At 37.3% G+C, this 15,047-nt stretch overlaps 1 protein-coding gene across 1 annotated transcript in view; it reads left to right on the top strand.

The window, feature by feature from the left end:
- Positions 1-531: 531 nt before the first annotated feature.
- CNTN3 (contactin 3) overlaps positions 532-15,047 on the top strand; it is a 244,839-nt gene continuing 230,323 nt past the window's right edge. The window contains exon 1 of the mRNA XM_026501250.4: positions 532-663. Coding sequence (XP_026357035.3) covers positions 609-663 — 55 coding nt within the window. The 5' untranslated portion in view covers positions 532-608. The remainder of the gene's footprint in view (positions 664-15,047) is intronic.

Below are 15,047 nucleotides of genomic sequence, written 5' to 3'. Positions count from 1 at the left end.
ATTTGACTCTGAGTTTCACCAAAATGTTATCATTAGAGAAAATGAGAAAAGTTAGAATTTTAGGGTAATATGTTATTTGTTCTAATTATTATCTAGCAAAAATTTTAGTATTTAATATGTTAATATTTAATACTTTAGTATTGTTGAACATTTATAATGCTGTGAAGCTGCTTCCATCTGCATATCAATTACATAAAATGTTTTTATTTAAAAAAAATTTTTTTGAGAGAGAGAGAGTGCAAGCAGGGGAAGGGGAGGGGACAAGAAAGGGCTCTATCTCATGACCCTGAGATCATGACCTGAGCCGAAATTGAGAGTCGGACCCTCAACTGACTGAGCCACTCAGGTGCTCCACATAAACTGTTTTTAAAGTAACTACATTTCATACATCTTCTCTTTTGTATCACAAAAGAGTTGTTTCATTTTAGGATTTTGAGTGTGAATGATACAGTTTTATGAAAAGAAAATCTATTTTCTAAAGCAACATTTTTTTTTCAAGTCTAACTTCTTTGTACATATATTTTACAGATTAAAGGATTTACCTGAAGACAAAGCATCGTCTTCATCAGAGACTGGACAAGAGTTACTCTTGCTTTTAGCAATTAAAGATGATGTTGTCATGGAAACAGTTGATCCTGCTTTCATTCATTGGCTGCCTAGGAGGTAACAATAAGCTGTATTTTCTAAATTGAGGTTAGAATTATACTTGAGTCATATGTTAAATAATGTTTAAATGTTGAAATAATACTCCACCAATAGCAAAGAGAAACAAATATTTCTCCCAGAAAGAAAATTTTAATTTCTTCTTCTGAAAATTAGGATTCTCTTCCCAACTCCCTAATTTTGGATACCTAATAATACAAACCTACTGTAGTATTATAACTCTAATAGTTCATCAGAATTTGAGAATGTTAATTTTTGACTTTTTTCCCAAAAGGAACTAAAAGTTGTAATCTCTACTATACAAGGGAGAATATGTTTTAAAAAACACCAGTATTTTCATATCTAATCTTAAAAAGAATATGACTTTTACTTTTGCAAATAACTTATTTTAGGAATCAAAAATTAACATAGGCTATTTTCTTTTTTAATTTTTGGAAAAATCTTAAATCTAGAACAAAATACAAAAAGGAATAAGTCATATATTGGTTATATGAAAGCATCTATTATAACTTATTTGATATATTTCCTTTTTGTTTTGTTTGCTGAAGGAGTGGTGAAGTAAAAGAAAAAAAAATTTTTAAATAAAGTGGTATATATACTACAATTAGATTTTTGGTTTCTTTAATGTTTTCCCTCTTTGTACTATAAAAATTAACCAGCACCTAAAAAGTTGAAAAAATAGTATAATGAATGCACACATACATGCCATTTATATTTGGGTTTTTATTTGAATATTATGCCATTCTACTCTATTTGTTCTGTCCATGTGTTCTTGGGTGTGTGTTTCCTTTTATTTGTTTATTTAACTTATCCATCTGAAAATAAGTTCCAGAGATCATCATCTCTCACCCCTAAAAAATTCAGTTCCCATCTCTTGAGGAGGCAACCAATTTTCTACCTAAGCACAATTTCTTTATGATACTGAAGGAAACTAATTACAACAGTAGCCTGTCATTTTTTTTTTTCTAAGAGAACAAAATTGGTGTGGGATGAGGACAAATATATCGTCAGATGAAACACGTTACTTGAAGACATGCATATATTGGAGTAGATTTTTGAGCTCTTATGTCAAACTTAAAACAGTCTTCACATATTTAAATGAAAATATATGGCAAAAAATTCATACTCAGTAAGATTACAAATTAAAGCCTCCAACTTTTAAAGTAAAGTTTTTGTTTCTTTTAAATAGGTTTTCCCCTGTAATGTCTCAATCTTGTTCCTAAATTATTATCTTTGATTGCTACTAATCTGCATTCAGGGAAAAAAGACCAAGTATTTATAGATGTTTGCCTTTTCAAGTGATTGGTGGAGAAAGATCAACACAGATATCCAGACTAAAATACCCTTTTCTTGGATTCTTTTTTTCATTTACACAGTTTCAAATTTGAGTTCTATTGTTGTAGAGGGGACCAAAATGAAAGGGATTGTACTACAGCAATATTATTATTCACCATATCAACTTTCATAGAGCAACCTTGAAATTTCCCAATTAATTCAAAAGAAGATATATGCAGAAGTGGAATTGTAGCAACAGAAAACAAGGTCACTTTATCAATGGCTTAAAATTTTCAGTTGTAATTTTGCACCACGTCTAGTTTGCATTGATTGTTTTGGCATTTTCGAGAAATGTTTTACATATTTTTGAACAAATTTATAGAAAAAGCAGTGTCCATTTTGCTAAAATGTTAAGATATCATAAAACAATTTAAAAGTCAACTTGATTCTCTGGGTATGCTGATAAAAAAGCCTTAAGGATTTGTAAGGAAGAATTGGATTAATTGATACATGATAAATGTTATGTAGAGTGTTATTTAGAGAAGTGGTAATCTTTATAATTATAGAGAAGAATTGGGCTCTTACCAGTTTTCTAAAGAGCATTGATTATATATAGTACATTACATACTTTGATACTCCTCTAGGATCTCTATAAAATTTAGGTTAAAAGGTTTGTGAGTGTGATATTCTGCTTACCAATATGGGCCATCTTTTACGTATTAAAGTTGAAATTCTGGTCATGATACAGGGACTATCTTACAACAAATGGCAAGCGAAACCACATTGTGGGAATTCGCTTACTTAGAGTAGTGGTTAGCCAATGATATAAACTAGATAAATGCAGCAAATGCTTGATAATTTGTGTTTTCTATCTTCTCATATTTAATCTTTGGATTATCCATTATTTTGTGCATTTTTTTCATTTCCTTCTACTGTTTTATCTCTGTATGCTTCCCCCACAACAAAGAGGCAAAGTAATTTCTGACCAGGACTTTTTCTTAGAATGGATTTGACTGACTTTCTTAAAAAAACACTACACTTCATTCATTCTTAAACAGACAATTTTCAGCATCTCTTTATGTAACACACATTATTTTCAGTGAAGAAAATGCACAGAGCTCTTTGTCCTTGTGGGGTTTGCATCGTGTCATGGTGAGATGGAAAGTGGCATCAAGTTAGAAGATGATAGTGCAATGGGGAAGAAAAGCAAAATATGGTGAGAGTGTGGGAGATTGAGATGTGGATTGCCATTTTAAATAAGGTCAGTCCTCATCGGGGCGCCTGGGTGGCGCAGTCATTAAGCGTCTGCCTTCGGCTCAGGGTGTGATCCCAGCATTCTGGGATCTAGCCCCACATCAGGCTCCTCCGCTAGGAGCCTCCTTCTTCCTCTCCCACTCCCCCTGCTTGTGTTCCCTCTCTCGCTGGCTGTCTCTCTCTGTCAAATAAATAAATAAGATCTTTAAATAAAAAAAAAAAAAAAAAAGATCAGTCCTCATTGAGAAGGCAACATTTGAACAAAGATTTAGAGGTGAACAAGTTGACCTTGTGGATATTTAAGGAAGAGAGCTCCAGGCAAAGTCAACAGCCCATGCAAAGGTTCTAACATGACAAGCTAAGTGTTCTAGAAACAGCAGGAAAGCTAGCATGTTTTGACCAGGAGGGAAGCAACAGGTGAGAGCCAAGAGGTAACCTGGGGATGGATGTAGCAGAAAATGAGTAAATGACTGAGAATATCTAGAGCTTTTACTCTAAATGCCCGCAGGAGCCATAGCATAGTTGGAATAGAGAAATGATTTGATCTCACTTATTTTTTTTTAAAGGGCCTTGTTGGACGCTGTGTTGTGGATTAATTGCGAAGGGGCAAGTGAGTAAGCAGAGGCACTAGTTAGAAGTTAATGCAGGCATCAGTCAAGGGGTGATGGTGGCTGACTCCAGGTGGTAGCAGGGTTGATGGTCAAATTTTGGCTGTATGAGTATTTGCTGGTAGGATAGATGTGGGTATGAGGGAAAAGGGTGAGTTGAGGATAACTCGAAGGCTCTATGTCACCTTGTGTTGAGAGCAAATTACCTCTGTTCACCTGAAGAGGTGTGCCTTGTGGGTGGAATGAAGACCCAGCACAAAACATGGGTGACAGTTTTCCACTAAGTAGTGGGTAAAAAAGTCAATTTAGTGGGTCACGACCAGTGTTTTTGTTTGTTTATTTTAATTAAAATAGGTAAATTAGAATTTAAAAGGGTTGGAATAGAATATATCCGCATGCCCTGGTCACTTAGTAAATATTTTCTGCTGAGCACTTCTAGGCCTTTGGTATATATTAGTGAAACAAAACCAACAATATCCCAATCCTCCTGGAGCCTTCCTTTTAATATATGTTGTGGAGTCCTGATATTTCATATATTTCTTACTAAGTTGCTGTCAAAAAAGTTTAAGAGCCAGAGACCTAAGTAGAAAAGAGAAATAGAGAAGAGAACCCTCCTGCATTTTGAGAAGAAACCAGAAAAGGAAGGAACAATAGTAATGACAGCAAAGTTAGTAATACTAACAATATTGAGAGATGGAACGTCATTCACTCTGTACAGGCGCTGTGGAAGTGCTTTACTTAGCTCCTCTAATTCACAAAAGTACAGTGAGATAGATATTATTACTTCATTCTTAGAGACAAGGAGAACAGTCTTTAAGATTTTAAGTAACTTTTCTGATCTTTGTGGTTGCATCAAAAATTTCTACTTGTCTTTGAAACCGAAGTATAGTCCCTTACTATAATCAGTAGTACTTACTACTTCTGTAATTTATTTTCTGGAATAAAGTCAAAGTGTAGGCCATGGCGTAAGAATCATCAAGAACTCAAGGAGATTGTTATCTAAGGACCTAATTACCTATTAGTTAATTACTTTGCCATATTAGAAACTCTCGATGTTCCCCGTCCAATATGGAAGCCACTAGCCATATGTGACTAGTCCATATTGACTGTACTGTTAGTATAAAACACACACAGATTTTCAGAGACTTGGTACCAAAAATATTAAGATCTGAAATATCTCAGTAATTTTATATTAATTGATTAGATGTTGAGATGATAATATTTTAGATATATTTGGTTAAGTAAAGATATTATTAAAATTAATTTCACTTGTTTCTTTTAACCTTTTTAAATGTGGCTCCTAGAAAGTTTAAACTCTGTTTAGCTTGCCTTTCATTTATTTTGGACAGCACAAGTCTAGACGTTTATGAAATAGAAACCTGACCATTTGCAAATGTTTTTACCATGTACTAGCCCAACAGGAAACCAAATGAATTAAGATAATGGGACTTTTGGTTTCATATGAAAATACTTCCTGAGAGTGTATTGCCTTCAAATACTGAATTCTTTGTAGGATGAGTTCAGATTCCAGGTGTCATTGCTTGGTGAATGTAGACAAGCCCTTAATCAATGCATGTGGAAATTCTAGACTTCACAGACTATATCCTATTGTGTTTTTAGTTTTAATCCTCTACCGGGACCAGCTAAATAAATATAAGTCTTTTGGAAAGAGACATTTCCTTGGATAACGGAAATCATTGTTGATACCCAGTTAAAACACCATCATGGAAAATATCATATTTCTGTAAAAGTTCCAAGGGGTTCTTATTTCATCAAGTGTTTCTCTTAAAATTTTAGTGAATAACCCATGTATTGAGATCTACTAATACTTTATAATATCTAAAAATTATTTGTGAAAATAAGTAACATTAATCTGAGATGGGAGGATGATCTTCGGTTGTCCTTAACCTTCTTCTAGTGGCTGTCATGGTAGTGGCTTCAACAGCTGCTCTGTTCTGCAATCACGAAACAGCCATGAGGCTTAGACAAGACTGGCAGCGTGCAAAGCTCCAAAGATGGCCCTGTCTCATTGGCCCTGGTGATTGGCCTCAGCTGCTGAGCTCGTGGCAACTTTCTGTCCATAACTTTGTGTTCAAACCTTGTGGAAAGTGCCCTATCTCCTAGTATGTCTGAGTAAAGAATCCCGGAACCCTGATTGCTGCAGGTGGCCATCCTGTAATCATCAGAAAAACCAGCCTGAGGGAAATGCTGATTCTGTGCAGACAGATCAGAGAGAGCAGAAGAAACCAGCACTTCATTGATATTGTACTTACAACGGCCCCACTCCTGGCTTACACAGCATAAAAAGCAGTAAATACCCCCCCACCACCACCACTCCTACACCCCTAACCTGGCCTAGTCTCTCTTCTGCAGAGCTATATTAACCCCTAAACTTTGTTTGCGTCTTTCAAGAATTACGAAAGCAGCTTATGCCCCTCGTCATGTCCCTAAATGTATTATGAGACCCTAGAAAATGAGACCCTAGATTACGCTTTATGAGATGATTCAGATCATCTTGATTCAATAATTTCTTAAAAACTCTTGATACTGTAATTAAAGATGAAACATATGATCACCAAACATGAGCCTTGGCTTCCTCTAACAGTACGGATTTAGTGTTGGACAACATCTACAAGCAATACAAACAAAATCCACGTGTTTGGGCTGCACTTGAAAACCATACCCTCTGCTTGTTTTAAAGGCGGTAGTTTGTGTGCAAAGGACACAACGTCTTCGGGTGCCTGAATCACACGTTCCATCCTGTTCTTTGTCACCTTAACGTGCATCACTTTCTGGGCTAGTCTTTCATCCACATCGTGGCTAAGGAAAGCTTTAAAAACAAAGTAACCTTTTTAAGTCCTCCCTGAAGTAATTGAATATTTTTCAATTGGTTTACTGACGCCGGCCTTGCAATCGCTGAGAAAACGAGTCTGTGGTGGTGGATGTGGCCCTTCAAGTAGACTGTTGCCATCAACTCAGATGACTGTCATTTCTTCTGCGGTATTTGTGTGCAGTGTAATATGATTTGATGGCACTGATTCTGGTGGAATGGAGATGTCGCCAATCTCTGCTTATCAATCTTGACATCCTCCTTGTTTTCACCGATAAACTTATTTCAAATCATCCCCCTCAATTGCAGCACCCTAAATCTTGAAATGCTTTTCATTTATCCCATTTAAATCTTGACAGTTTATCAGAGTATGAATGTGAAAATCTGGAGGAAAAACGAGACAGGCGTTGTTGGTATATTTTGTTCTTATAACCTTGATCATTGATAACTCCACATATTGGATTTTTGTAAGCTTGATGGTGACTAAGAAAGCGTTTGGGGGACTTGCAAAATAAAGTGCATTGGAAATGCTATTAGAGTTCAGGAAATGCATAAGATTAAATAAAACCCACAATTTTATTTAGCTCTTAAAGTAGCTATTGTCTCAAATGTATCTGTTGATTAATTCACTGACTCCTGGAAATGCAGTGTTCATTCAAACCCACTTAATTGACTATTGCCTAAGTGATGAGCTGTCTTAAAGTACTCATCACATAAAAGTGTTTTTAAGTATGCCTGTACATATTTTGTCTTTCCACGAGCTTTTAGCAGAGCTAAAAGGATTGGGTTTCTACTATGTAGGGGTTCAGCCTTTATTAACTCATGAATGATGGTGAACTTTGAGTATAAGACCAGCACACATCACAAACACATGTGCATGCGTTTATGCAAGGCACAGCAAAATGAATCTGATTTCACCACCTGCAGTTCAGTTTCCCATAGTCTGCTCCAGTCTTTATCTTTCACTTGAACTATTACCCTATCCTTGCTGTTCTTCTCTTTGCCTTCTTTGCCTTCCTTTCTCCAGCGCATCCCACACGTTGCAACCCAGGTTATCTTTTTGAACAGCTATTCAGCAGGCATTTCCTGAGTGTGTCTCTTGTGTAAGGCACTGTGATAAGTGGTACAGAGGAGGCTAAGATGGATTGGGTTGCCGTCTGATTTAAGTGTAAAATACTGAATTTCAAAGACATATTTTGAAAAATGAATAAATGATATCCCATTAGCAATATTTATATTGACTGGACATTGAAATAATATTGATATATTGGGTTATTTATAATACATGATTAAAGTTAATTTCACTTGTTTCATTTTCCTTTTTATTTCTAGACAATGCAAATTTTATATGTTTCATGTATCTTTTTTTTTTTTTTTTGGTGAGAACATTTAAGTTCTACTCTCAGCAAATTTCAATTATAGGATATGATATCCAGTATAGTCATATTTCCATTGTAAATTACAGATGTAGACTCATGCCCTTAACACACTTGAGGAGAAGTGGTAGAGAAAAGGCTAGAAGAAAAAAAGGGTGGGGCTAGAAATTGTTAAGCAAGGAATGATAGCATCTTGACTTTTCTGTAAGACCATTGCCCCCAAAGGATATTTGTAGGATAGATTGGAAGGAAGAAAAACTAAAAGAAAATACCTGCCTTGGGGTTATTGTGGTACATGAAGTGTGGGGGGGTAACTTATGCCCAAACTAGGGCAGTTGGAGTCAAAAAGATAAGACTGGAGATGGGAGAAATTACAGAGTCAAAATTGAAAAGGTATGACGAACAATTGGATGGTTGTACCTGGTGAGGGAGAAGAGATTGTCGAAGAAGACTTTCGAGGTTTCCAAATTGAGTGGGAAGATAATGAGGCAATTAACAGAAATAATAAACACAGAAGGAGGCAAGGATTTGGATGTGTTTTGAACATACTGAGTTTTAAGATGCTCAAAGAGTTGGTGGTATGAGCTGCAAGTCTGTTAAAATCAAAAGATTAGATCCCGGTGTTGGGGGAGGGCACATGGTATCCCAGCAGAAGATCGAGATGGGGAAGGGTTTTCATTATGATAGCAACTGGGGAGCCTGTTTAAGGATGACGGATGGAGAGTCATAGGAGGCAGACCGAACCCAGGGGCAGGTGTGAGAGGGAAGGAAAGACAGAGCGAAGATATGGAAGATCTCTTCCAAGTCAGCGAGATAAGGTGGAAGTTAAGGAATTATTTCAGGAAAAAAGAGAGTTGGAAAAAAAGTTAGGAAAAGCTGCTGAGACTTGTGGACAATAAGCCCTTGGGGCACCTGGGTGGCGCATTGGTTGAGCATCTGACTCTTGGTTTTGACTTAGATCAAAATCTCAGGGTTCTGAGTTCGAGCCCTGCCTTGGGCTCCACACTTAGTGCCAGCTCTGCTTGAGATTCTCTTTCCCTCTGTCCCTCCCACTCATGCTCGCACACACTGTCTCTCTCTCTCTCAAATAAATAAACAAATCTTAAAAAAAAAAAAAAAAGAAAGAAAGAAAGAAAAGAGAGAGAGAGAACCAGAATTACTGGAGTGCAAACCTTTAAGGAAGAAATAGTAAGGGAGGAAGAAAATACATGGGTAACAGTAATTTTTGATAAATCAGGGTTATATTTACATCCATACACATGCATATATTTTTGTACATACACTCGTGTGTTTCAGGCCATACCCATCTTGTAAATGAGAACAGTGTGGCTTATTGGGGCCCCTTTCACCCCAGTCACATGGCCAATTACTGGCCCTGTGGTTTCTTGATCTAGATTGCCTAAATTTCCTGCTATGAAGCTTTGAACTGCACCAAGACTTTTCTGAATAATGGTATGTTGTATATCCTTTTGCAGAGAAAAACCAAATTTTTCCTTCTGGAAAGTATTGATATTGACCAACGTTTAGAAGACAGGTGTGTATGTGGATGACAGCCCAGGTGTATGTTGGAAGGAGTTGTCTATTAAAAACATTTCTGTATATTTGCGACTTCTTCCAGCTGTTCTTAAGGTGAATAGGCTTAAGAGAATAAACAGAAACAAGTGTCCCAGAGAGGTTGAGCTACCAAAAGAAAAGTGGTTCTTTCAACACAGAGCTACTCCTAAGTCAAAAACTTGATGCTTCATTGGTATTATATAAGTGGCCAGAAATTGCCTTGGTGTGCCAAGTGGCTTAGGGGATCAGAATCCCATTTGTTATTCAGTGGGATTGATGATTGGTAAATCTTAGTCCTGGCTTCTGTGTCTATTTCGTCTTTCCCTTTTAAAAACCGTGTGTTGTTTTCCTGGAATCAATTGTGAGCACGTACTAATGTTTATTGCTTCAAGGAACTCTTGCTGATTCATCTTACCTACTGCTGAGTGTTTGGGAGATTGGGTCCTTAAACATCATGTGCATTTCCTTTATACTATATTTGTACCACCTTGCTAATGAGTATATGAGTTTGATTATATAAAAATGCTCATCAGTGTGGAAATAGACCATTTTCTCACTGTTACCAGTTGCAGTCCCTGTCTTTAAGCTTGCATAAAAATAATGACCACCACCACTTGGCTGTCCTCATTGGCAAGCACTGTGCAAGGAGTTCACATGTTTTTCAGTAATTCTCACATCAACTGTGTAGTGATCAGTTCGCACATATTTTCTATCTCTGTTTCCTCGAAGTTTTAAAACTTTTCTTTTTACTTAACATACCGTTCAAGCACTCTAGCAGTGAAAAAGCCTGCAAGGGTATTCCTTGGGGATCCCTTCCCTGGGGATTCCCTTCTCCAGGTCACACATCCTAGGGTGACCTGCCATTGACCATCCATCCTTTTGGAGCCTCACCCACACCTCCACCCTGTCCCTACTTGTGTAAATTCAAATCTTAGACATAAAAAAATGTCCATTCATAGAGACCAGTCTGCCTCTGTATGACTTTCAAAGCCAAACCCCAACTCAAAAAAGACTGCGGAATATTTTAATTTGAAAACTAGCCAGGCTCTTTGCTCTTGTGTTGTCAGTGAGCCCTAACTTGTCATGTGCCTTTTTCCTCCCTCACGAATGAGATATGCAAATACAATTTAGGTTTACTTCTTCATGTTGCTTCCTTTGACCATCAACCGACACTAAGTTTGAGACAATATGAAGTGACAGAACTCTGTGATTAGATAAGCAACATGGGATGCTATTTTAGATAGAGATATTTTTAAATTTCAAATTACTTTATGAGGACATTATGCAGTAAGGAACAATCAAATTATGTATACATCTTAACATATATAAGTATCTGTGTCTATAATTTGAAGAAACTATGACAGGAGATAGTTATTTTATGTTTTCTGATACGACTTTCATAGTTTAAAAGCAGTATCACATGATTGAACAGATTCTGGAGTTTCTGTTTGTCAACTGCGGCAAGGAGAAGCTTAACCAGTTTCGCTAATTGTCGACCGATGGCCAGTATTCTTCTGTTTTTACGTAAGGTCAACTCCCAGGGCCCACAAGGAACACCACATTAATTTCTCTGAACAGTGTTCGTGAAAACAGGAAGGCAAATGGCTGACAGACATGGATGAAATGTTAGAATTCATCTGTCCGTCAGTAAAGAAACATATACATGAAAATGAGTCCGCAACCTTATTATTTATTTATTTTTTATCGTTAAATCATTGATGCAACAAATGGAACCTGAAGTAACTCCACCATTGCACTACAAGTTCGATTGTGAAATTTTGTGTCATTCCAGTACTTCTAGTCATAAAATTCGTGGTACCTGGTTAAGATGAAAATACTGCTGCTAATGAAGTGTTTGCACGACAGTCTATATCTGAAAATCATGTACTGCGTGTAAAACAGTGTGCTCCTTGGTCATGCTACATCGTGGATGTTTATTGCTTAAAAAGAATTAAAACAACAAACGTGATGTTGGGGGAGGAGGGGAAGAAGGCAAAAAACCTCCTATACCTCTCTCAGGCCATTAGATTTACCACAATGCTTCCTCTTCCAACTTCTGCCTGGCAGCTAAGGAATTAAGCTCTCATCTTGGTATTTGACTTACTACTTTCTCTTTATATTATCTGGGTTTACTCTTCTTATTTACGGGACTGCTGGAGACAAAAGTAATATTCCCACCTGTCACTTAAACAGGAAGCAATTTGTTCCTTTTAACTAAAAGGACAGTTAAAAAAAAGGAAAGGAGAGCACTGTCTGTTCGTTCAGGTAGACCTGAGCCCCCGCCGTGATGAGTGACCTTGGGAGACTCTTACACAGAAGAAACTGCTCTTTTCTTGGACTTACTGCATAGTGGTCAGAGGTCTGTGATTTGTTTCTGGAAGGTAATCAAGAAAGAAGACTCAAGGACCAGCTGCAGAGGCGTGGGATGGTACGAGATGGTACGAGATAGTGCGTGATGGTGTGCGATGGGTGGTGTGGTGACTCACGCATCCATATTCTCTGAACCTGTAACTCCATTCAGTTTTTTACCTGGATCTCTTGATAGGGTCTGCTGATTGAGAGAGTGGAATGTGCAGGCAGCTCTTTTCATTGGCTCTGGTGACTTAGTTATGGTTTATTCCAAGCATGTGAACATGATTTGCTCCTTTCCATCCTACAAGCGAGGAAGGCTGATGGACACTGCTCTTGGCTGGACTCAAGAAATGAATGCAGGCCTCTCTGGGATCATTTGCTGCTGTCGTGACATTGCTTGGTGTTGCCCGTGGACATGTGGCCCTACGAAGTTTCAACTATTATTCAAAGAACATATGAATACTGGAGATAGTATTTCCCTGTTCCACTATTCACCATAGCATCACATATTCCCTCTTGATCTTAGATCCTCTGCAACGTAAAGTGCAGCCTGGCTGTGCCACCTGGGGATTTTAAAGGCAGATGGCAATCTATATGTGTTTTTATATCAGCCTTCAGTTTTTGAAGTAGAACTCCTGGATTTTTAGTCTCCAAAGAAGGATTTCATTGCCAAGTTGTTCTTTTATAGGATTCTAAAATACCTTCCCTGACTTTTTCAATAGGAAAAGAGAGCATTTCATGCCCATCCCGTGAGTGTGTGCATACATGTGAATGATACTTAAACTCGGACAGATGTATGAAAAACATATGAAGGGGTCATATCCAGAGCATATTTATTTGGATAATTGGGAAGAATTGGCTGTTCAACAATGTACTACATGGATTTCTGAATAGCCATCTATCTTTAGTTAAGAAATGACACTTGTTGCCTCATATACAATTTCACAAATGCCTTTTTTTTCTTTTTTCTTGATTATGCAGCAAAGCAAATTTAGAATACTTAGTGCTGTGGCCATTATTCCTATTATGGGAGAAGGGAGAAAATAAACATTTGGCTAACAATAATATAAAAGAATCTAATGTTTTTTTCTGCCTCATGGGGTTTTTGAAAGCTCTTCGCTGCTTACTTTGTTGAGTTTCTTATTGATACCATTTTGGTGAGTAATTATTTGAAGACAGAAAGGAGAGTAAATACCTGTTGGAGAATTGTCTCTCAATGAGAACTGATGCAGTAGGTATTATAAAGATTCCCTTTTTCTCCTCTTTTTTGAAGTTACCACCCTCTATAGATTAATAAGGACCTTTTGTCTTACATAATACTTGCAATTATTTGCTCAAACCAGATAACTGAACACAGGTGGCAGTGTTCACAACTAGCACGAAGATAAGGACAATGCCTTGTAGATAGAGCGTTCTAATGAGTGAAGCCATTTATTAGACTACCTTCTCATAAATTACTGTTCCTCAGTCAGATGTAATTAAAAGTTTGATGTAAGCACTAGGCAAAAATAGGCAATAGTATCAAATCCCATTTATTGCTCTGCTGCTGCATTAAAAATATTGCTTATCTTTGCATTAGAACCCCTTTAATACTGATACCATTCCCATAACTCAGTGGCTCAGAGAACTTAAATGACTTGCCTAAAAAGGTAGATGTTAGTATAAAAGGGGGAAAAAAGCATGTCTACTCGATGCAAAGTCACTATTCCTCCTATTAGACATATTCCTTCCTAAAGCAGGTATTGGCAAACTTTATCATGCAGTATTTAGATAGTAAATATTTTGGGCTTTGTGTGCCATATGGTCCCTGTCATAACTACTGTGCCGTTAAAATGTGAAAGCAGCCATAGACAATACATAAACAAGTGAACGTGGCTGTCTTCCAATAAAACTTTATTGATGGACACTGAAACTTGAATTTCATATAATTTTCATGTGTCATGAAATATTATTCTTTTAATTCATGGGTCGTACAAAAACAGATGGCGGTTGAATTTGGCCTATGGATATAGTTTATCGACCTCTGTCCTAAAGCATAAATATATGTTTTTTTAAGATCGTTTTTTATCACACGCTTAGGTTATCATGTGCAAGGTATTTTGCAATATGCTGTTAGGGAATAAAAAGAACATAGGTTCAGAAAAAAGGAGACAACCTCCACACAAATTCCTAAAATACAGATACATTGGGAGAGTTATAATCCAGTGCACTAAATTGAATTTCTGATAAAGTGGGATTAATTTTGGCTGCACTATCAAAAGATTCTGTGTCTTGAATGATAGGAGGGAAAGCATTCCATGAAGAAGGATGGTGTAAATCAATTCAAGATAATTTAGTTTGTAAACAAAGTTATTTTCACATCACTGTGAGTGAATGTCTTGCTAACAACCCAAGATGTCTCACTCCCCGTGGGGCTGCCTTCTGGGAAGACTGAGTATGGGTCTCTGTCTGTATGGCCGTGCTGAGTTGAGGATTGCCATGGGAGAAAGGAGGCCTGGTATTACTAGATCACTGATTTTTTTCCTAGGTTAAATTTTACTTTATACCAAATACTTTTGGGTTTTTAAATGAGGCCATTTAATTTAAGATTTTTTTTCTCCCCCTTGAACATTTTGTGATCCGAGTCTAATAATGCTGCAGGATAGATTTGGCCCAGTAGCCACCAGCGTACAGCCCTGCAAACCAGAATTCCCAAATATGTGTAATGAGTTGCAGCATATACATTTCATAAAATTAAAGAATCTCGCATGTCAAAAGTTCTGGAAAGACAATTTAGCTCAGACCCTCTCTGAATAGCAAGGATGTTTTCCTAAGTAAAGCTCCATTTCTGAGATGAAGATACAGAAATGTGGAGTGTGGATGGGGCACCTGGGTGGCTCAGTCATTAAGCGTCTGCCTTCGGCTCAGGGCGTGATCCTGGCGTTCTGGGATGGAGCCCTACATCAGGCTCCTCCGCTGGGAGCCTGCTTCTTCCTCTCCCACTCCCCCTGCTTGTGCTCCCTCTCTCTCTGGCTGTCTCTCTCTCTGTCAAATAAATAAATAAAATCTTAAAAAACAATAAAAATAATAAAAAAAAAGAAATGTGGAGTGTGCAGGCAGCTAACATTACATCCTAACCTTAGAAGATTTAGACTA

This window comes from Ursus arctos, unplaced genomic scaffold (assembly GCF_023065955.2).
Source record: "Ursus arctos isolate Adak ecotype North America unplaced genomic scaffold, UrsArc2.0 scaffold_14, whole genome shotgun sequence".
Taxonomy (NCBI): domain Eukaryota; kingdom Metazoa; phylum Chordata; class Mammalia; order Carnivora; family Ursidae; genus Ursus; species Ursus arctos.
The sequence above is the reverse complement of the archived record's forward strand: the minus strand, read 5'-3'. Positions and strand labels throughout refer to the sequence as shown.